General features: G+C 45.7%; 1 protein-coding gene across 7 annotated transcripts in view; it reads right to left on the bottom strand.

The window, feature by feature from the left end:
- The window catches only part of IPO9 (importin 9), a 46,073-nt gene extending 24,331 nt beyond the window's left edge, over positions 1-21,742 (bottom strand). For 2 of the 7 annotated variants that reach the window (XM_032629011.1, XM_032628993.1), the window contains exons 1-5: positions 21,542-21,715; positions 4,813-4,874; positions 4,507-4,593; positions 3,574-3,775; positions 698-786 (exon numbers count right to left, since the gene is read on the bottom strand). In XM_032629011.1, the coding sequence (XP_032484902.1) occupies positions 698-786; positions 3,574-3,775; positions 4,507-4,593; positions 4,813-4,874; positions 21,542-21,704 (603 nt within the window). In that variant the 5' untranslated portion in view covers positions 21,705-21,715. Of the gene's footprint in view, positions 1-697; positions 787-3,573; positions 3,776-4,506; positions 4,594-4,812; positions 4,875-17,786; positions 17,896-21,541 lie in introns of all 7 variants that reach the window. The other 5 variants (XM_032629002.1, XM_032628972.1, XM_032629016.1 and 2 more) reach the window with 4 other exon arrangements.
- Between the last annotated feature and the right edge of the window lie 166 nt (positions 21,743-21,908).

Genomic DNA, 21,908 nt, shown 5'->3' with positions numbered 1-21,908 from the left:
AGTTACAGTGTAGCCATGAGACCGGTGGGTGTGCGTGCGCGCCTGTGTGTGTGTGTGTGTGACTGAACTGTGACTACTAAAGCCTGACGTGGGACTGGGGGTACAGAGACAGGAAATGTCAATCACTCATGTCCAGGAGACAGACTTCTTCTGTAATCCAGAGAATGGAAGGCAGCACGATGTTAGAACTTACTAGAATCAGCCTTACATATAGGCCTCGGTGGGTTAATTTGACAAAAATATGAAGCTGGATACGGCCTGAAATCCCAACACGGTCAGCGTATTTCTGTCAAAACACAGCCCTTGGCTGGGGCCGGAGAGGAGGAGGGAGGTTAACCAAACGCATACAGAGTAAAGTAAGGGCTTATAGGGCGCAGGGCAGGGATAGAATCGTTTCCAAGTACTCGGCTGAGGCGAGCGAGCTTGGGTGGGCTGCCCCGTGAGAGGCCAAGGCAGCGCCAAGGCAGCAGGGGTGGGTGAGATGTGAGGGGAGACTGCAGCTACTGCACGCTCTCATCACAGGCTTGTCCTCGCAGTTACAAGCGAAGGCCTAAGTATCATCCCAGCTCAGTCTTTGTCAGTTCTTGTCTTCAGGTCTGGGGACCGGCAGCCAACACAGCGGGCGCCCCCTGAGCGGGGGTGGCTGGCCAGAGCCCGAGCAGCTCTGCCTGCTGGATGGCGCAGCTGAGACTCGTACCTCGGCCATGGTGAAGATCTTGTACATCTCTGGGAGAATGACAGGAGCAACCAGCGGCATCTGGGTGTCTGTGACTTCTCGAGTGAATTCTACAGAGAAGAAAGCCCCACTTTACAAAGACATTCCGCATGAAAACTGTTGAACTGCTTCTAGGCGGCACATAGGGAAAGATGCTGGTTGGGAGACTTACCCTGGCGTACGGAAGTAGTGCCAATTATTGGTTAGAAGGGAAAGAGAACGCAGAGATAAAGGAGAATACACGAGATTAAGAAAGAAAACCTGTAACGGAACTGTGTAAGAATCCTCGTGAGGTTGCCTTAGGAAAATTCGGAATTAATCTAGTTTGTGCCCACTGTCACCATCCAGGTGCACTTGGAGGCGTCTCACCTTTGTTCCACTTTCAACACCCTGCCCAAGAAGCTGTTCTGACGCACACAGTCAAGTCTGTGCAGACTTACCTGGTTTGAGCTCCACCCTGCAGACGGGGACGATGTCTACTGACCTAGAGGTCAGGTCACTGCTCAGAGGAAGAGAAGGGGGTTTACACCCCGTGACGGCGGCGAAGAGCACCCCGGCCGCGGAATGAGACTTGAGGAAGGCGAGGCAAATGTGGGTCCCAGCCTTCCCTTCACGTCCAAAACCTCACAAGGCACCGAGACGGCGAGCAGGGCTCTGGACTGTGTCGCGGAGCGTGGAATACAAGCGCTCGAGTCCCAGAGGCCTCTGCTGCTTAAGCAACCACACGCATTACGCTCATGATCACCCTCGACAGCCTCGATTTATCAACACTTTACAAGCTGAAGTCCGAAGTAAGTTTTCGAAGTCACTCATCAGGTCAGAAGCATGGGACGCCAGCGACATCAGTCTCCAAAGCTCTTTGAGAGCGAAGAGAAAGCCGAGGCCCATGGATCACTCATTTCAAGCCCTGGCGGCCGTGTCTGCATTTCCTTCACACCATCAGCCTTAGCTGTCGTTGACAGCAACAGCTAAGTGTAATGGGAATAAGCCTTATTACATTCGAGAGACTGGGACAGCACCTTCAACAGCCCTGACGAGAGTCAGACCCGCTCTCCTGCCGGGCTCCTGCCCCCACACCAGTGCCCTGCTCCCCGCGCGCACACCTGAGCTGCAGCTGCCGGAGCGCGGGCCAGCCTCACGTGAAGGTGCGTGGCTGACAAAGGTCATCTCACTGAACGGTGATTTCCTTAGTCAAGCGCAACAAGGGCTCTTGAGCACGCCAACTGTATATACAAACGTACAACTATTCTTTTCTCCAGGTTTTTAAAAAAGAAGCTGAACTTTGTGTTGCAAGACTGGAAGGGAATGGGCTTCCTTTCCTTAGTAGAAAACAGGTCTGTTCATTGATATTTTGGCATCATGAGCTTGTAAGTAAAGAATCCTAGGGCTTCCCTGGTGGCGCAGCGGTTGAGAATCCGCCTGCAGATGCAGGGGACGCGGGTTCGTGCCCCGGGAGGATCCCACATGCCGCGGAGCGGCTGGGCCCGTGAGCCATGGCCGCTGGGCCTGCACGTCCGGAGCCTGTGCTCCGCAACGGGAGAGGCCACAACAGTGAGAGGCCCGCGTACCGCAAAAAAAAGAATCCTAGAAAGCTCATTCCACGGAGAGGGGTAGGAGAAATCAACTGAATAATACGCCATACAAGAGAAACATGGGCAATAAGCGGGGCAGGGAACATCTGAGCAAGGAGCATTTGACCTTTTCAATAAGGTCAGCTCTATGCCCTGAGCACCCGTCACATGTAATCAATAAAAATACACTGGGTGGTGCAAAAAGGCAGCTGGGGCATGGGAAGAGGGGGTTTGAAACAAAAGGAGAGGGGCGATTTGCTTCTGGACATAGAACTGGTATTATCTACTATCAATATTAGATGGACTAGTAAAATTGGGCCCAAATGCCAAGTTTAGTAAACTGACTGACACTCAGAAAAGGTTGTAACAGCGTTCCTAACTAGGTAAGAATACCTTTCAGGTAAGCTAGCAGATCACGGAGGAGGTGGTAAGACAGGGGCGAGACTTTCGCAAACGTATATAAACAGAAAGCAATGTGGTCTCTAACAGATCAGTGCCCAGTGGCTAAGGTCCACATAAGGATCCCTGAGAGCAAAGGAGAGCAGCGACCCCACATGGGGGACAGGAAGCAGGGCAGAATTTGCAAGAGACTGGGAGACTCAGGCCATACCTGGGGGTATTTCAGGATCGGTCCTATGAGGGACTGATAGGTTAGCTAAGCTTAGAAGAGCTGTTCACTAAGTCTCCTTGGCCTCCAAGTTCAAGTATTTCTCTCAACTTCTCAGAACAGAAAGAAAGAAAATACACCAAAGACTACATATTTTTCTAAGCTGGCCAAACGAAGATCAGGATTGCAGAGCGGGACTGTTTTTATCTTCTTTCTTCTATCTCCATAAAAATTCAACTTGACTATTCTTAACTTTGCTTTGGTTGAACCAAGTAGAAAAATAACATATAACAATGGCGCTAATCATGATGGCTAAAATCCACTGTGTGCTACCACAGGTCACGCTACACAGCTTAGCTCACTGATACCACCTAATGTTCCTTTGAGGCGCACACCATCATTACCTGAATTTTACACACAAGGAAACTCAAGCTCAAGAGACGAAGTAGGTTGGGTCAAGGTTAAGCCAGACTGTGAACTGAAGTCTGTGTGCTTAACCGCCACACTTGACTCTTTCCTGAGTGGGAAGGGCTGGCAGTGGCAGAAGCACAACACCGACTTCGTCCCCTGGGAAGTGTCACCGGTTCGGGAGGACAGCCATGGAGGTGACAGCTGGAGGAGCAGCAGGGAGGGCGACGCGTGGGATCCAGGGGGCAAAACCAGGGGATGGTCTCCAATACCTGTAAGCACTCGCATGGCGCCGTGGACTGCGTTTAAGTCTCCGCTCACCAGCATCCCCATGAGCAGGTTGAAGAGCTGGGGCCAGGCTTCGGGCCAGTCCCAGTGCGCGATGGCCGACACCGCGTAGGCCACGCTGGAGCGCACCTTGCTTATCGACTCTCTTAAGCCATTGGGCAATAGCTCCCGGATGACAATTTTTGCCTGGAGAGGAGAAAAGCCCACCTGCCATTAGACCAGGTTATAAGTGAGTGGCAGAGTCCTATCCAGTTCATGTGCTGGAAAAGTAATGTGTACAAGACACTGCATATCTATGGAACACTCCAGTATGCCAACTGGACAAGTAATTCATCCAGAGAGTCTAACTATGGTCTCTAAACTTATGCTGTCCATTATGGTAGCCACCAGCTACATGCGGCCATTTCAATGTAAATTAATTAAAATTAAATGAAGTTAAAAATTCAGCACATCAGTTGCCCTAGCCACATTTTAGGAGCTCAGCACCCATAGGTGACTAGCAGCTGTACTGGACAGCACAGACACAGAATGTTTCCATGACGCAGGAAGCTCCAATGGACAGCGCTGCTCTAGACCTTCTACCTCAGAATTTCTTGGGGGCCCAGCATGGTTGCACAGCACTGGACTAACTAGAAACATTATTTCATGTAACCCTCAAACAACTCTTTAAAGTTGGAATTTTAGATATTTAGGAAATTGAAGCTTAGAAGTTAAAATACTTTTTGAGTATTTCATAGCTAGTAAAAGGCAAACTGGCATCTGCACCCAGGTCCGCCTGGCACTCGAGCTCTCTCATCCGTAGCATGGCTCCCGCAATGCCAACTACCAGTCACTCCACGGCCTTCTGATAGCTCCTTGTGGTCAGAGAACGGCCCTCACCATCTCCACAGGCAGACAAGTCGAGTACCTCTCCTCACCCTTTCTGTGGTCTCAGGAGGCCTGAACCTCTCCGACTGGGCACACCAGTGAGTCTCCACGTACTGCTTCAAGATGACTGATGCCAGCTGTGAAAAGAGTAAGCCAAGTAGCACAGCAAGAAAAAGACTCTCTTCACACATACAAACCATATACACGGCCCGATATATTCATCTGAAGTCTATCTAAATCTGGTATAAAATTCTAAGTTATTTATAAAGTGGCCTTATTCTTTCACTTTCCCATAAGAAAGTTCCACCAAGTAAAGGGAAATTACTTATAAACTGGGCCAATCAGTCTCGACTTACCTGACGGATCGCCAATGCCCCCTGAGGATCTACGGTCAGCTCTGCCAGGTGAACACCAAATTCTGGAAGGGAAAAGTCCATTGTGAGTCCAAGAGCGCCCAGGAACGCCACAGCGGTTTACTGAGCTCTAACCCTGATGCCAACAGGAAAGATTTCAGAGGATTCAGTGGCTCCAAGAGTGCTGATGACTGCTCAGATTGGCTCCTCTAAGCAAGAGAAGCAGGGCAGGGCTGCTCGCGATGAACAGTCCAGCACCTCTCACTTCCTCCAATCGCTGCACAGCCGTCTTGCCTTCCAAGGTAGCGATGCACGTAGTATCTAACCAAAAACCGCTGCTATCTAACCCCAAAGGAAAATTAAAAGGTGAGACTTCAGGAGTTGTCCAGATGTACACCACCAAAGAAGAGATGATTAGGTCTAAGAAAATCTGGCCTTCACAGGCTTAGTCCTAAAAATACAACTGTTATAAGTGAGCAGTTTCTAACAAGCAACGTAAGTAGTAATCTCGAAATGCATATTGGGAGGCTACAAACAACTCTGACTCCCAAATTAAAATTTAGATCCTTCAATGTAATCCCTATCAAAATCCCAATGATTGGATTTTTGCAGAAACAGAAAAACCCATGCTGAAATTCATATGGAATCTCAAGGGACCCCAAATAGCCAAAATAATCTTGAAAAAGCCCAGAACTGGAGGACTCACACAAATCTACAGCAATCAATACAGAGCGGTACTGACATAAAGACGGTCACACAGATCAATGGAACAGATCACTCAATGTGGAAAGAATGGTCTTTTCAACAAATGGTGCTGGGACAACTGGATATCCATGTGCGAAAGGAGTAAGCTGGACCCTTACCTCACACCATAACAAAAATTAACTCAAAATGGGTCAAGGACCTAATAAGGCCTAAAACAACGAAACTCTTAGAAGAACACATAGGACAAAAGCTACGTGACATCATGACATTAGATTTGGCGATCATTTCTTGGATGTGACGCCAAAGGCACGGGTAACAAAAGAAAAACCTAGGCTTCATGAAAATTAAAAAATGTTATGCATCATAGGACACTATAACAGCATAAAAGCAGCTACCCACAGAACGGGAAAACTTGCAAATAGATATGTAATGAGCCACTAACATCCAGTTATATAAAGAAATTCTACCACTCAACAACAAAATGACCCAATTAAATGATGAGCATAAGACTTGAACAGACATTTCTCCAAAGATTTATGAAGGCCAATAAGCACATGAAAAGATGCTCAACATCACTAATCATTAGGGAAATGAAAAGCAAAACTGAGGTACCACCTCACATACATTAGGATGGCTACCATCAAAAAAACAGAAAACTGCCATTGGAGAGGATGTGGAGAAACTGGAACCCTTGTGCCCTGTTAGTGAGAACGCAAAAGGGTACAGCCTCTGTGGAGAACAGTACAGTGGTGGCTCCTTAAAAATTTTTAAATAGAATTACCATATGATCCAGCAAATTCCACGTATGGGTACACACCCGAAAGAAATGCAAGCACTGTCTTGAAGAGATATTTATTTGTATGCCATGTTCACAGCAGCATAGTTCATAATAGCTAAAATGTGGAAGCAACCCAAGCGACCATCAACAGATGAATGGATAAGCAAAATGTGGTCTATATGTACAATGGAATATTACTCAGCCATTAAAAGGAAGGAAATTCTGCAATAGGCTAAAACAACTGCTATAATGGATGAACCCTGAGGACAGTACACGAAGGGGAACAAGCCAGTCACAAAAAGACAAGTACGTACGTACCCACTTACGTGAGGTACTTACAGTAGTGAAAATCATAAAGGCAGAGAGTAGAATGGTGACTGCCAGAGGCTGGGGGACGGGGAATTGGAAAGTTACTGTTTAACGAGTATAGAGTTTCAGTTTTACGGGAAGAAATGGGGATAGTTGGCAGTGAGGGCTGTACAACAATGTGAATGTATTTAATACCACTGAACTGTGCACTTCAAGAAGGTTAAGATGATAAATTTTATATTAAGTGTATTTTACCACAAGAAAAAAAGTTTGAATTTAGATCTAATTTATACTTGCAAAGGAGTAAATTACCAAATATATATTTGTGAAAAGAGGAAGCAGAATGTAAGGCCAAGAGCGCACCCTAACTTTCGCATCTTGCCTTCCAGGGCTGCGTGATCCAATATGGCAGCCATCAGCTACAAGTGGCTACTGAGGACCTGAAATGCGGCCTCCGAGAACTGACACGTGCTGGAAATGTAAGACATGCACCAGACTGCAAACGCAGTATGAGACAAAATACTGTGGAATATTTTAGTAAAGTTTATATCGATTACATATTGAAATAATACACTGCATACATTTGGTTAAATGATTACAGTATTAAAAATGAATTTTACCTGTTTCTTTTTTACCTTTTAGCTACTAGATGATTAAAACGTTCACGTGACTCACACTCTTCCTACCGGACAGCACTTTTTTGAGAATGGACAGCAGCTTTCAGAACTGCTTGGTCGTGGCAGGTGCACAGGTTACAACAGGCTCACCATCCGACTTGAGAGCCATGACCAGTGGGGTTAAAGCCTGGGCCCTGAGCTGCCGTGGCAATCCCTATCCAAATTCCAATGGCGCTTTCCACAGAAACAGAACAAACAATTCTAAAATCAGCATGGAACCACAAATGACCCAAATAGCCAAAGCAATCCTGAGAAAGAATAAAGTTAGAGGCATCACGCTCCCCGATTTTAAACTGTATTACAAAACTGTAGTAATCAAAACAGTGTGGTAGTGGCATAGAAACAGACATACAGATCAATGGAAGAGAACAGAGAGCGTAAAAATAAACCCACACATACATGGTCAATTAATTTATGACAAAGGAGCCAAAAATATACAATGGGGAAAGGAGAGACCCTTCAACAAATGGTGCTGGGAAAACTGAACAGCCACATGCAAAAGAATGAAACCGGACCACTATCTCACACCATACACAAAAATCAATTCAAAATGGATTAAAGATTTGAATGTAAAAGACCTGAAATCATAAAACTGCTTGAAGGAACCATAGGCAGTAAGTTCCTTGACATTGGTTTTGGTGATTGTTTTTTCATTTGACACCAAGATTAAAGGCAACAAAAACAAAAACAAGTGGGGCTACATCAAACTAAAAAGCTCTGCACAACAAAGGAAACCATCAACCAAATACAAAAAAGCAACCTACCGAATGGGAGAACATATTTGCAAATCATGTATCTGTTAAGGGTTTAATATACAAAATATATGAAGAACTCATACAATTCAATAGCAAGTAAAACAACTGGATTTTAAAATGGGCAGAGGACCTGAATATACACTGTTCTAAAGACCTAGAGATGGCCAACAGACACATGAAAAAGATGCCGAACAACACTATCAGGGAAATGCAAATCAAAATCACAATGAGATAAACTCACACCTGTCACAATGGCTATTATCAAAAAGATAAGCAATAACGGGACTTCCCTGCAGGGGATAAGACAGGGGGTGCAGGTTCGATCCCTGGTCAGGGAACTAGATCCCACATGCATGCCATAACTAAGAGTTCGCATGCCACAACTAAGTAGCCCTGGAGCCACAACTAAGGAGCCTGCCTGCCACAACTAACACCCAGCACAACCAAATAAGTAAATATATAAATATTTTTTTTTAAAAAAAGGATAAGCGATAACAAGTGTTGACAAGAATGTGGAGAAAAGGGAACCTTTGTGCATTGTTGGTGGAAATGCAAAATGGTGCAGCCACTATGGAAAACAGTATGGAGGTTCCCCTAAAGATTAAAAATAGAGCTACCATTTAAGGCAGCAATTCCACTTCTGGGTGTTTATCCAAAGAAAATGAAAACACTAACTCAAAAAGATACATGCACCCCATGTTCATCGCAGTACTATTTACAATAGCCAAGATGTGGAAACAACCCAAGTGTCCACCGATAGGTGAATGGATAAAGAATATGTACGTGGTATGTATGTATGTGAGTACAGATACACACACACACACACACACACAAAATAGGATATCAGTCAACCATAAAGAAGAATGAAGTCTTGCCACTTACAACACTATGGATGGACCTTGAGGGCATTATGCTAAGTAAAGTCAGTCAGTCAGAGAAAGACAAATACCATATGATCTTACCTATATGTGGAATTTAAAACAAACAAACAAAACAAAACAAAACAAACAAGCTCACAGACGCAGAGAACACACTGGTGGTTGCCAGAAGCTGGAGATGGGGGGTGGGCAAAATGGGTGAAGAGAGTCAAAAGGTATAAATTTCCAGTTATAAAATAAATAAGTCATGGGGAAGTAACGTGCAGCATGTCAACTACAGTTAATAATACCGTGTTGCATATCTGAAAAGTTGCTAAGACTAGATCTTAAAAGTTTTCATCACAAGGAAAAAAAAAAAAATCAGTTGTTGTCCTATTATTTCTATTGCCCATCATGAGTACACTGTTTGGCTTTCTTATCGATGTAACTAAAGTTACTTTCCATGGTAAGTGCTAACTGTCATAACTAGATTCCACTGAAATAGCCATCCAAAGGGTATTTATGCAATACAAAAGCTTAATATCAGGAAAAAGTTGTTCCAGGCAATGTTCCATGTTCAAGGCTTATCCAGGTAAGCAGGTGAAAAACTACTGAAAATAATCTATGCCTATTTCTTTTTAAATGTTTTCCTTCATATTGTTCTCTTTTGTATTTGGGTTGTTCTATTTTTTTTAATGTTATTTATTTATTTATTATTTATTTTTGGCTGTGTTGGGTCTTTGTTGCTGCACGTGGGCTTTCTCTAGTTGCGGTGAGCGGGGGCTACTCTTTGTTGTGGTGCGAGGGCTTCTCATTGCAGTGGCTTCTCTTGTTGCGGAGCGTGGGCTCTAGGCGCGCAGGCTTCAGTAGTTGTGGCGTGTGGACTCAGTAGTTGTGGCTCACGGGTTCCAGAGTGCAGGCTCAGTAGTTGTGGCGCACAGGCTTAGGAGCTCCGCGGCATGTGGGATCTTCCCGGACCAGGGCTCGAACCCGTGTCCCCTGCATTGGCAGGCGGATTCTTAACCACTGCGCCACCAGGGAAGCCCCTATGCCTATTTTTTTAAATTAATTAATTAATTAATTAATTTTTGGCTGCGTTGGGTCTTCATTGCTGCACGCGGGCTTTCTCTAGTTGCGGCGAGGGGGCTACTCTTCACTGCAGTGCTGAGGCTTCTCATTGTGGTGGCTTCTCTTGTCGTGGAGCATGGGCTCTAAGCAGGCGGGCTTCAGTAGTTGTGGCACGTGGGCTCAGCAGTTATGGCTCATGGGCTCTAGAGCGCAGGCTCAGTAGTTGTGGTGCATGGGCTTAGTTGCTCCGTGGCACATGGGATCTTCCCGGAACAGGGCTCAAACCCGTGTACCCTGCATGGGCAGGCAGATTCTTAACCACTGCGCCACCAGCGAAATCCCTATGCCTATTTTGTCTAATGTTTAACTTTGAAATAATTTTTAGACTTAAAGTAGTTTCCTCCAACGCGTGACAGTCCTATTCTTTCCTTGTCTTTTATGACCCAAGCACTTTTGATAAGTAACGGTCAGTATTCCGTAGAACACATCTTGATGTTCATTCGACTGACGTCTCCTCATGATCACATTGAGGTTATTCGTTTTTGGCAAGAATATCAGGGAAGTGATGCTGTGTCCTTAGCGTATCATAACGTTGATAAATTTTCTTATTGGTAATGTTAACCATGACCACTTGGTAATGTGTGGTCTGCTGGATTTTCCACTGTAAAGGTACTGTCTTTCCCTTTACAAATGACAAAAATCTTCAGAGAGATACTTTGAGATCATGTTCATATCCTGTTTCTCTTCAAACACTCACTGATTGATTTTAGCACCCATCTGTGGATCCTGCCTGCAACAATTATTACTGTGTTGTTTTTCCTGTGGTGCTTTTGTATTTCTTATTCTCTTTACACTTACTAATTACTTGCAATTCTTTTGTAAGGAAGCACTGTCCTGTCTCCTTTATTTATTTCGACCCGTGTGGACTCATGCTTATTCATTTCACTCCATGAGTTTTAACCCGACATTCTCATTATTTGTTCTGTTGCTCAGCTGTTCCACTGTGGCCACCAGCACACCTTCTTGCAGGCCTTTCCACGTGCTCCCATCGTTTTTCAAGCCCTTCCTTACATTCTGTTATCGCAGGATATTCTAGGCTCACCTTGTGTTTTCTCTGCCTAAACCCTGGAATCAACTTTTCCTCCAAGGAGCCCTGGTGCTTTTTAGTGGAGAATGCTATTTAGAGATCAAGATCTGGGCGCTACGTGTGCTCACTGCTTCTGGGATGTCACTGCTCCTAGGCCCTCTCAGACAACAGCACTACGGCACACATGTATGCATACTAACGCATGCTTACACATACATCTGTCCGTCCATCTGCCTGCCAATCGATCCATCTATCTACTGATAACTCAAATGCCAATCCAATATCTCAAGGTTCACTCTGCTTGTCCTCCTTATTTGTAATGCTTTCTCTGATAGTGGTAAATCTGGCTCTCATTATCTACAATAAAATTACTTATTTGTTCAATCTGAGTCTACAGAGAAACTATTTACAGAACTATTAACACTTGTGGAAAACAGATATATTAACTGGAGTATAATTTTTGTGTACAGTCCTTTTTGACTTGAGTCTTACAATATACAGTCAAAATACTATTTTCCAGGGACTTCCCTGGTGGTGCAGTGGTTAAGGATCCGCCTGCCGATGCAGGGTACACAGGTTCGAGCCCTGGTCCAGGAAGATCCCACATGCCGCGGAGCAACTAAGCCCATGCATCGTAACTACTGAGCCTGCACGTCGCAACTACTGAAGCCCGCGCACCTAGAGCCCGTGCTCTGCAACAAGAGAAGCCACCGCAATGAGAAGCCCAGGCACCGCAATGAAGAGTAGCCCCTGTTCACAACGAGAGAAAGCCCGTGAGCAGTAACGAAGACCCAACGCAGCCAAAGATAAATAAAATTTAAAAAACAAAAAACCAAAATACTGTTTTCCAAAGTTACTTAGGTTAGTTCTTTCCTCCCACAACACCTAGTAGTAGTTACACTGTTCATCTGTAATACAGTTAGGTTCATGTGTTACTAATTGTACCCTTCCGCTGTTTGATTTTAATTATTTACTTATTTGGGAGGGTATGTAAAACTTTATTATGATTCTCAGAGTTCAAGCTACACAAGAAGGCATATGCTCCCTCCTCATCCCTAACAACTTCCTTCCATCCTCTCCCCAGCCGCTCCACATAGATAACCAATCTGTTTCTGGTTTATCTTTTCGGTATTTCTTTTGCACAAACAAGCAGATACATGTGTATTTTCTTGTATCCTCTTGTTTACATGAAAAGTAGTATATTATACTCTTTCACACTTTGCTTTTTTTCAGTTAACATTATAACCTGGAAACCATTCCGAAACAGTTCCTCAAGATTCCTTATTCTCTTTTTACGGCTGCATGATATACCACTGTATGGATACACATACTTTTTTCAGCCGTTTGCCTACTACGGGCAGGTAGACTGCTTCCAATTATTTTGCTTTTATAAACAATGTTGCAGTAAATAATAGTGTGCAGCATGTATTTTTATATTGTCAAATGTGTATCTTCAGGGTAGATTCCCAGAACGGGAACTGCTGGGTCAAAAGTCAGTGCATTTGTAGTGTTGTCAGGTGTGGCCAAATTTCCCTCCAGAAGGACTGCACCAATGTGCATTCCCACTAGCACTGTTAAGGAGTGTTTCTCCAGGACTTCCCTGGTGGCACAGTGGTTAAGAATCCGCCTGCCAATGCAGGGGACAGGGGTTCGAGCCCTGGTCCGGGAAGATCCCACATGCCGCGGAGCAACTAAGCCTGTGCGCCACAACTACTGAGCCTGCGCTCTAGAGCCTGCAAGCCACAGCTACTGAGCCCACATGCCACAACTACTGAAGCCTGCACGCCTAGAGCCGATACTCTGCGACAAAGAGAAGCCACCACAATGAGAAGCCCGCGTACCGCAATGAAGAGTAGCCCTGGCTCACTGCAACTAAAGAAAGCCCGCGCGCAGCAACGAAGACCCAACGCAGCCAAAAATAAATAAATAAATAAGTTTTAAAAAAAAAAAGTGTTTCTCTACAACCTCACCAACAGAACGCGCTTTAAAATTTTTGCTAGTCTGATAGAGGAGAAATCATATCTTAATGTTGTTTAATTCGTATTTCTCTAAATCATGAGGGACTTTAAACTCTTTGTGTGTGTTTGAGTGCCTTTTTAATGACACTTAGGAGGAGGGGTGAGTTCTCTGTCTATGCCCCACCCCCTCACTTTTCTATTGAGGTTTTGGTCCTTTGTTTCTCAATTTTTAAGAGTTCTTTATATATTAAGGATATTATCCTTTTGTCTGTGGTATATGCTGTGAAATTTTCTCTCACTTTGTCAGCTGTCTTCTGACTTAAAAAAATTTCATCTCTATTTATTTCTTCTGAGCTTGTTTTGAGATCCAAGTTTCCACTGTATAATTTCCCTTCTCCCTCAGGAACTCCTGTTCACATCTCTTGCAGGGCAGGTCTGCTAGTAATGAAGTCCCTCAATTTTTGTTTGTCTGAGAAAGTCTTAATGCTTCAGTTTTGAAGGCTGATTTCAGTGGATACAGAATTCTAGGTGGTAATATTTTTCTATCCTCACTTGAGATATCTCACTCCACTCTTCTCTCGCTTATATGGCTTCTGAAGAGCGGTCCAATGTAATTGTTAATTCTTTCTTTCTTTCTTTCTTTCTTTCTTTATTTTGCAGTAGGCGGGCCTCTCACTGTTGTGGCCTCTCCCGTTGCGGAGCACAGGCTCCGGACGCGCAGGCTCAGCGGCCATGGCTCACGGGCCCAGCCGCTCTGCGGCATGTGGGATCTTCCCGGACCGAGTCACGAACCCGCGTCCCCTGCATCGGCAGGCGGACTCTCAACCACTGCGCCACCAGGGAAGCCCAATTGTTAATTCTTGTTCCTCTATGGGTAAGGCACTATTTTCCTCTGACTCCTTTTAAGATATTCTCTTTGTCTTTGGTCTTCTGCAGTATGAATATGATAGGCCTAGGTATAATTTTGTTTTGTTGGTACTGACTTTTTAAATGGTGTTTTTTGTCATGAAAATTAAAATTTTAATGTAGTCAAATTTATCAATCTTTTACTGCCTCCGGATTTTGAGTCATAGTTAGAAAGCCTTTCTTTATGCCAAGGATAAAGAAAAATTCACCCATATTTTCTTCTAAAACTTATATGGTTTCATGTTTTAAATATTTAGATTCCTCATCATGTGAAGCTAATTTTTTGTCTGGTGCGAGATACTGATCTAATTCCAAATGGCCGCCCAACTGTCCTAGCACCTTTATTAAAAGGTCCATCTTTACCCCAATGATCTGAGATGCCACCTTTATCAATACTACATTTCCAGAGTTACTTGTGTCTACTTCTGGACTTTCTTTTTTATTCCACAGTTCTATTCGCCTTTTTGCGTGCCAGTGCCACACTGCTTATTTTAATTATAGAGGCTTTACATAATGTTTTAATGTCTGGTAGAACTAGTCCCTCCTCACGGTTTTCCTTTTTTGGTGTTTTTGGAGCTATTTCTTCCAAGCTTATGTTTCTATGAACTTCAGAATCAACCCTTCTCACTCATCTAGAATGCTGAGCTGCGCTATCCAAGGACAGCGCACACCTTTCCATTTCATGCCTGCTTTTAAGGCTTTCAGGAATGTTTAAAAAGTTTCCCCTAATAGGTTTTTGCACGTTTCCTGTTAATTTTATTCCTAAGTATTTAATCTTTTTGTTGCTATTGTAAAGGGTTTTTAAAAAAACACCATTATATTCTCTAACCTTTTAGTGTTTGTGTATATGAAGGCTATTGGTTTTTATATTTTAATTTTTTGTATTTTTAATTTACGCTACCTTACTGAATTCTTAGATTCTTAACTCTTTCTTATTACACCCTTATTTTAAGCTTCAGTTACTGATACAACCTTACGGCACCTATCATTTCACTCAGGAAACGAGGATTTTCGCAAGACCACCGAAAAAGCCGCCACATTCTTTCTAAAGCATTTATTGGGTGATCAGATCACAAGCAAACACTTCACACCTGCAGAATTACCTCTAAAGATGCTGAAATCCATTCTAATTCTTAGGGTTAATCTGGCGACTTCAGCCTCTGGTAAGTCTAAAAAACCCATTTTTAACAGAATAAACAGTAGGTGCCTACAACCCAAAGATATGGGAATCAACTTTCCAAACGGACTAAAACACAGATGAGTCAGACATAACTTAGGAAGATCTCTTGGATACCAACCAATGTTCAAGTTTAATGGAAAAAAGCACTCTAAAATGCACGTGTGGGGTCTTCCCTGGAGGCCCAGTGGTTAAGACTCTGAGCTTCCACTGCAGGGGGCATGGGTTCGATCCCTGGTCAGGGAACTAAGATCCCAGCATGTCGTGGCCAAAAAAAAAGAAAAAAGGGAGAGAGAAAGAGCACTTGTAGCGCTCTGTAAGGCTCCCAGACTTCCTCTGACTTCAGATACTTGGTGGGACAACGGATGCTAACTTTATGGCCCTAAGTCTGCTAAGAACGTCACTGTCTACCCAGGTTTAGCTCCCTGGATACTGTCAACCAATTCTGGCGAGCCTGTATGAGGTCCTTCAGAATGACTATAAACATATTCACAAATTATCCAGGCCACGCAGTATTTTCTTTTACAGCACTGTTTCAATAATTTTTGCATGGACCACTCTGATATGCATTTTTAATGTTCCTGCCAAGAGTACAATTTCTGGATCATCGCTACAGGGACAAAGTAATGAGATCAAGATAAACAAAATCTTTAATCATAAGGTGTGAAAAAGACACTGAGGTGTAAAAGAGGACTTTTTTTGGGGAGGGCTTGAAACACGAGTGGAGACTATAAAGCTTAAACTAATCTGGATAATTTCCTCCCAGTAAGCACAGATGGCTGCCGTCGGGTTCGCGCCGAGGCTCACAGAAGGGGAAGGGAGAAGGAAGCAGGCCTTCTCCGTCAGTCCACACTCCCACCGACCAGAAGAGCCATTACAGCAGGAAGAGCAGGCAAACTCTACACAGGGGTCCTTTCTCATCCACCTGAGAACCCCAAGTTCACTCTTTTTGAAGAAAAGCTTAGTGTGAATACACGCTTTCTGTCCGAGCGCCGGGGGTGCTCGCACTCTGCTGAGGGTCGCGACAACCGGGAGCCCTTCATTCTGTAACATAATCTTTAAATTCCTCTTGTCCAGGGACCTATCAGAGATCACACCCCAATTTCCACCAAGCACCGTGCGTCACCCATCACTGAGACTGTAAAAGGTGGTGAGAGTGAGGGATCATCAGAAGATTGAGATCCACGTGGGAGCCCAGGAACCTAAGTCAGCCAGGGGACTCACACCCACAACAAGCATTACAGAACGGATTTGCTCTGAAAGCTTATTTCCTCCACGTACGAAAGTAGAAGCTCGAAAGTTCGAGAAACACGATTCTCTGTTCAAAAGCTTTAATGGGAAAGAAAATCTTCAAAGAGTGTCATCTAAAGACAAATTTTTCAAACAGAATGGATTTTCTTCCCTACAGGCTCCCAGAGTTTCAAAAACAGTGACACGATCAACTCTGGTTTGGAAACCCCCCAAATTCAAAGACAAAGAGCTCATGTGCATTAGGTTACTGGGAGATAGGAGGGAAAATATCAATTATTATTTTATTTAACCTAATTTAGTCTGTCTAGACCATATACCCATTAGAAATACAGGATATCAGTCGCCATAAAAGAGTTTCATATCATAAAATCTAATTTTATTTTTAGTTAGTTTAATTTACTTAAAAGCTATATGAAGCACCACTGACAGGACGTGACAGTGGTGGTGTGCAGGTGATGAACTCTGTGCTCTCTAAAACTGACAGGATGAAAAGCCAGAAAAAAGCCTCAATTTCTCTGACTTACTTTAACTCTGATCAACACCACTGCCGACTTCTGTGAAGTAGGAAAAATCCTATTTACAGATATTCACTTAACAGAGATCATACCGTATTCTTTGATGAAGTATAACTAAGTATATCCATAAAGAAAAAAGTCCTTATATTTTAGTGTGTGTTGGGGGATTCCCAGTTTTTCTGAAATTAACATAATTTCTTTAGAAAGCATGAGAAAGAACAGCTGAATAACTTACTTTGGGATGATTAAGGCAGGGAAAATACAAGAGACACAGACAGACAGAGCTGTTTTATTCTGTCTTGCTTGAAAAGGACCAATTACAGATTAAACTAAGATTCAATCTATGAAGCTAGGCCAAAGGGGGACATTCTCAAGTGGGCTGTATGAAGTTAGCTTTCTAAAGCCATTTTCGTTAAGAAATTTAATTTCTCTAGTTCCCTTTCCCAAGGTGAATAAGGACAGACCTGTTGGGTTAACCTGGGTTTGTACCCTGACTCTAAGTGGTTCTGGATTAACCTTTAATCCAACCCAAAATGGTAGCCTCTGACTTCCTAAGGAATCTTTTGCTCTCTCTCCTTAATCATTCTCTAGCCTTTTAGTCTCTGCCGCCCTCTCTGGTTTTCCTCGCTCCTCTTTCTCTCATTTCACCCCACTTGGCAAAAACACGATCCTTCTATAACTTGGCTGAGAAGGGAAGATCCAAAGGAGAGCATGGAGGAGAAAGGATAAGCTGAGAAACACATGCTCCTGGTCTTAAGGGTCGACTGGAGACATGAGGCTTGGACAGTCAGGAAGGCTCCTACTAGGAAGAACTGGGGACAGGGACTGTCTGGGAAGGAGGGAGTTCTGAGGAGAGCTCTGGAGAAGTCCCCCTTTCTCACAGGGTTTTTCACAAAACCACAGCTGAAAGGAAAAAGAAAACTGCACCACTGGCCTTTTTCCGAGCGTGGCCGCCTTCCGCTCGGCTCAGTGCCCGCCACACGCCCAGGGGTGCGTCTGGATCCTGGAGGGCTCCCTTCGCAGGTGACAGTGCTTACGCTACACTGGAAGAGAGCCAGAAAAGCGCCCATGAGAACCAGAAAGCAAACTTCCACCAGCAGGATCATCTCTCTAGGCACCTAAGATGGGGAATCAGCACAGATATCTCGGCAGCGTTGGATGTCAGGAAAAGCGAGGGAGAGATAATGCCCCCTCCCCAGCTCAATATAACGGTGGTGGGAGGAAAGAAAAAATGTATCTTCTGTGACACATCTGCTGGGAGCAAGGCAGAAGAGACTAAGTCAAGGCCAAATGTCTTCATTTCTAACGGACACAAGAAGTAACTAAAAGAAGAAAGTGACCTGGGGCCTAAATCTAGTCATATAAGAACGGCTCTGCTACACTGGCTGGCCTGGAGAATTAAAGCTTCAGAATGAAAGCAACACCTTCCACCGCTCAGGTGAGGCTGCTCTTAGAGGACAGTAAACAGAGAGGAAAGAAAAGCAAATAACTTCGCTCTAAGATGTAAAAAAAGTCAAGCATAAATACACCAAAAAAAGAGAGCTGACGTTGTCAAAAGTCACGATCTCGTAATAAGCCACACGAAAAAGAGCTCATAAAGCTGAGGAGAGAACTTTAGACTCTGACGTAAGAGACCTGTGGCAGTTCACCAACTTTCCTTCTCTTTAATTACTGTGTTCATAAGATGCTTGATATGGTCCCACCTAGTGAACAAAATGGAATTAGAAGAACGCTCTAACAGATCTTACTTTCCTGAGGTAGAGCTAAATTCCTACAAACCCTGTTGATAAAACCCAAACTCTCAGTCTTCCTAAGGAAACAAAAGGGTACCGACGATCTGCTGGAATACTGTATAGCAGAGCAACCTCCAGCTTTCAAGTAAGAAGCTTCTCAGTTCGGGATGTGGGTGCTGTCTGAAGAAGGTGGCTAGTGGCACCATCTCCTCTGCCACTGAGCCCTGGGAAATAGGCTTTCACTAGTCAGAAAGGTTTGCTGGGTTTCCCTCAGATTCCAAGTGACTAGGGAGAACAGCAAGCACAGGGACTTACGAAGACCATCCCAGGAGAGCAGGCTGGTGGGCGCAGCCTATCTTCATCCTTTCAAAATGAGCCCACTATACAAGTCAGGTGGGTCTCTGACATACATACCGTTTCTTGGCTTAAGAGGACAGGTTCCCATTCTGGGAAACATGGTAACTGACAATAGGCAAGTTATTTCCCGGAAAATACCAGCTGGCAGACTGAATGACCTGGATGTACTTTGGGCTCCAGCACCTCAATTTGCTAAGATAACTGCTTCTTAAAATCTCCTCTACTCCAGAATCTGGTCAGAGCATGGCCACCTCTCTTATCTGTCCACTTAACAGAGAGTTGACAGCTGACCTGTGTCTTTCCCCCCAAATTAAATTAGAAATTGTTCCCTTTGTCAAAGGGAATAGATGGGTTAATCTTCAGGATGAGTTGGGACCAGCCTCCCACGTGAGGCAGTAATAAGGCTCCTAAAGACAGTGTGGCTATTTGAGGGGACAGAGAGACTAGACACAGCCAGATCTGGTCGTCGTCCAATCTTGGGCCTCTTGGAACCAAAAAAGGATCGAAAGAACACACATAATAATAGACACCAACTCCCAGATCCCCCATCAACTCCAAGTTTTAAGGAAATGTGCTTCCTAGGACCAGACAGCAAGGTTTCTTCTACTAGGATAAAACTAAAACATGAAGCAGCTCCAAAGGCGTGGAAAAGATTCATTCACTCGCAGGAACGGCTGCTCGCCCAGGCCTGCAGGGTGTTCTAACAGTGGGAGCAATGCCCTGCGCGCGTCCTCAGGACAGACTGCTGGCTAAAGCCGGGCTGGGAAGGCATGTACTCTGCTTTCATTAAAGGAAAAGAAGCTGGTCGCGCAAAGGAAGTGTGTGACATCCAGACTGAAGAGAAGACAGGAGGTACTCTGGACCCCACAGCTAAGAACAGCTTGTGAAAGGCCACAAGAAGAGGGAAGGAGAGAAGCAAGGTACTGTATCTGAGAAACGGATCACCATCCGCCATCTCAAAAAGAGGTTACTGAAAGGGGTGGATTTCTATAGTTTTTCAATAAACAAAAGAAGTTAGACTATTTAAAAACACAAACCACCCCCAAAGGGTCCAAAGTACCACATTCAACTCCACAGACTCGATCCAACCTTGCACATCACATCCCACACCTGAGTCACATGCCCTCCTACTGGGTCACCAACAGCAGGCTGCTGTGTCAAAGCCTCTCCACGGCTCGCAGCACACTGGTAACAGGTTCCCGGTAACTTATGGGGCGTGTGTGGGGGTGTGTGTGTCTGTGTGTGAGAGGGAGAGAGAGAATCTATTCCCATCAGTGGCCTAGATCAAACGCAAAATTCTGCACTTCTGTTTAATTTCTTATTTTGAGACCCAAAAAGACGAAGTAGGAGAGCAGAACTTCAAGAAGATCTCAAGAAGATGATAACTGACTTTGCCTAGATGAGACCATGGTGTTGGCTAGAGTCGAAGGGATCAGAGCCCAATCGGAGCTGCTGCTGGACAGTTCAAACACGAGGGAAGGTTCACCTTTTGTAGGAAAGCACCAGACCTATGCCTGGGGTACCGGGAACCCTGGGTGTCACTCAGGGAAGGTACCGGACCGTCAACTTTATTCAAGCAGCAACTTGAACGTGATGAGGTTCCTTTGCTCTGTCACCCTTTCTCCTTCACACGCAAGGGAGGCAGACACGTTAGCGTGAATAAAGGAATTTCACCTAGTAAGGCTGTTAATAACTCCTACAGGTCAATCCGTGCACAGCTCCTCTTATAGGATCTGACATTTCACAAGACAATGACAATTACAACTGGGCCTTCAAAATGGTCCTTAACCTGCTAGATCCCAAATCTCAACGTATTTCCAATAGGGATAATTTAGTTCTTCAAGAGCTCTCTCATGCTGCGGGAGAATATAAAATTAAATTTAAGTGAGCTTCGTCCTTAAGTTCTTTTCAGTAAAAACCTTCAGTCCAGAGGCGGGCCAACTCCTACGGACACTCTGAGAGGTGGTGGGACCGTCCTGCTGAGCTGGAGGAGTCCGCAGGTTTGGAGTTCTGCCAGCGAAGCCCCGACAGGCCAGACGTATTCCTGACATAAACCCCGAGCGGATTTCCCTCCTCCTGTTTCAGGATCTAATGCTCTTCGGAGCGTGGCTGCCCCGGGCCTGGAGAAAGGCCCGCTCGGCAGAAACTGAAGGACAACCTCAAGCCAACGGCTTGTTTTCTCCTCCATCACTTTCAAGCTTCCAATAGGAGGAGGGGGACAAAGACACAAAGACAAAGGACGATCGGCTCCTCCGAACAGTGCCGGCCGCTCCGAAAACCGGCGGGGACGCGGCGGGGAGGGGAGGCGGCCGCACAGGCATGACTGATTCCCGGGGAAACATGTGGAGGCCCCGCCAGGCCCCCAGCTGACAGCCGCGCCCAGGCCCACCGTCCGGCGGAGAACGCGCCCCCGCCCCAGCCCCCGCCCCCACTCCGGCCTCGCGCTCCGGCCCGGTGCCCCCGGCCCCGCGCTCCGCCCGGCCGGGACCCAGCGGTCCCAGGCCTCCCCGGCCCCCCCGGGCCCAGCCTCCGGCTGAAGCGCGGCCAGTGGTCAGCGCGGCCCAGACCCGCCGCCCTCGCAACGGCCCGCCTCACTCACCCTCCGTCACCTCCAGCACCTTAATCTGCTCCTCGGCGGCCGCCCGCACCTCCTGCACCGGGGACAGGATCCCGGTGAGCGTGTCCACCAACGCCTCCTTCAGCCCCTGGGCCACCGGCCCCGGCAGCCCGGAGGCCGCACCAGCTGCCGCCGCCGCCGCCATCTTGCTCCGCGCCGCGCGCCAGCCCCGCGGCCCAACCCGCCGCCGCCGGACGGCTCCCGCGCGCGGCCAATCCGCGACGCCGCGCCTGCGCACTGGCGGGGCAAGCGCGCGGGGGCGGGGCCGAGGCCCGAGCCTCCGGAGACAGCTCCACCTGCCGCGGGAACGAGAACTGCACCGTCTCCGCAGGAACCTGGCCGAGGGGCC

Source organism: Phocoena sinus, chromosome 1 (genome assembly GCF_008692025.1).
Source record: "Phocoena sinus isolate mPhoSin1 chromosome 1, mPhoSin1.pri, whole genome shotgun sequence".
Taxonomy (NCBI): domain Eukaryota; kingdom Metazoa; phylum Chordata; class Mammalia; order Artiodactyla; family Phocoenidae; genus Phocoena; species Phocoena sinus.
This window is presented reverse-complemented; position numbering and strand designations above follow the sequence as displayed.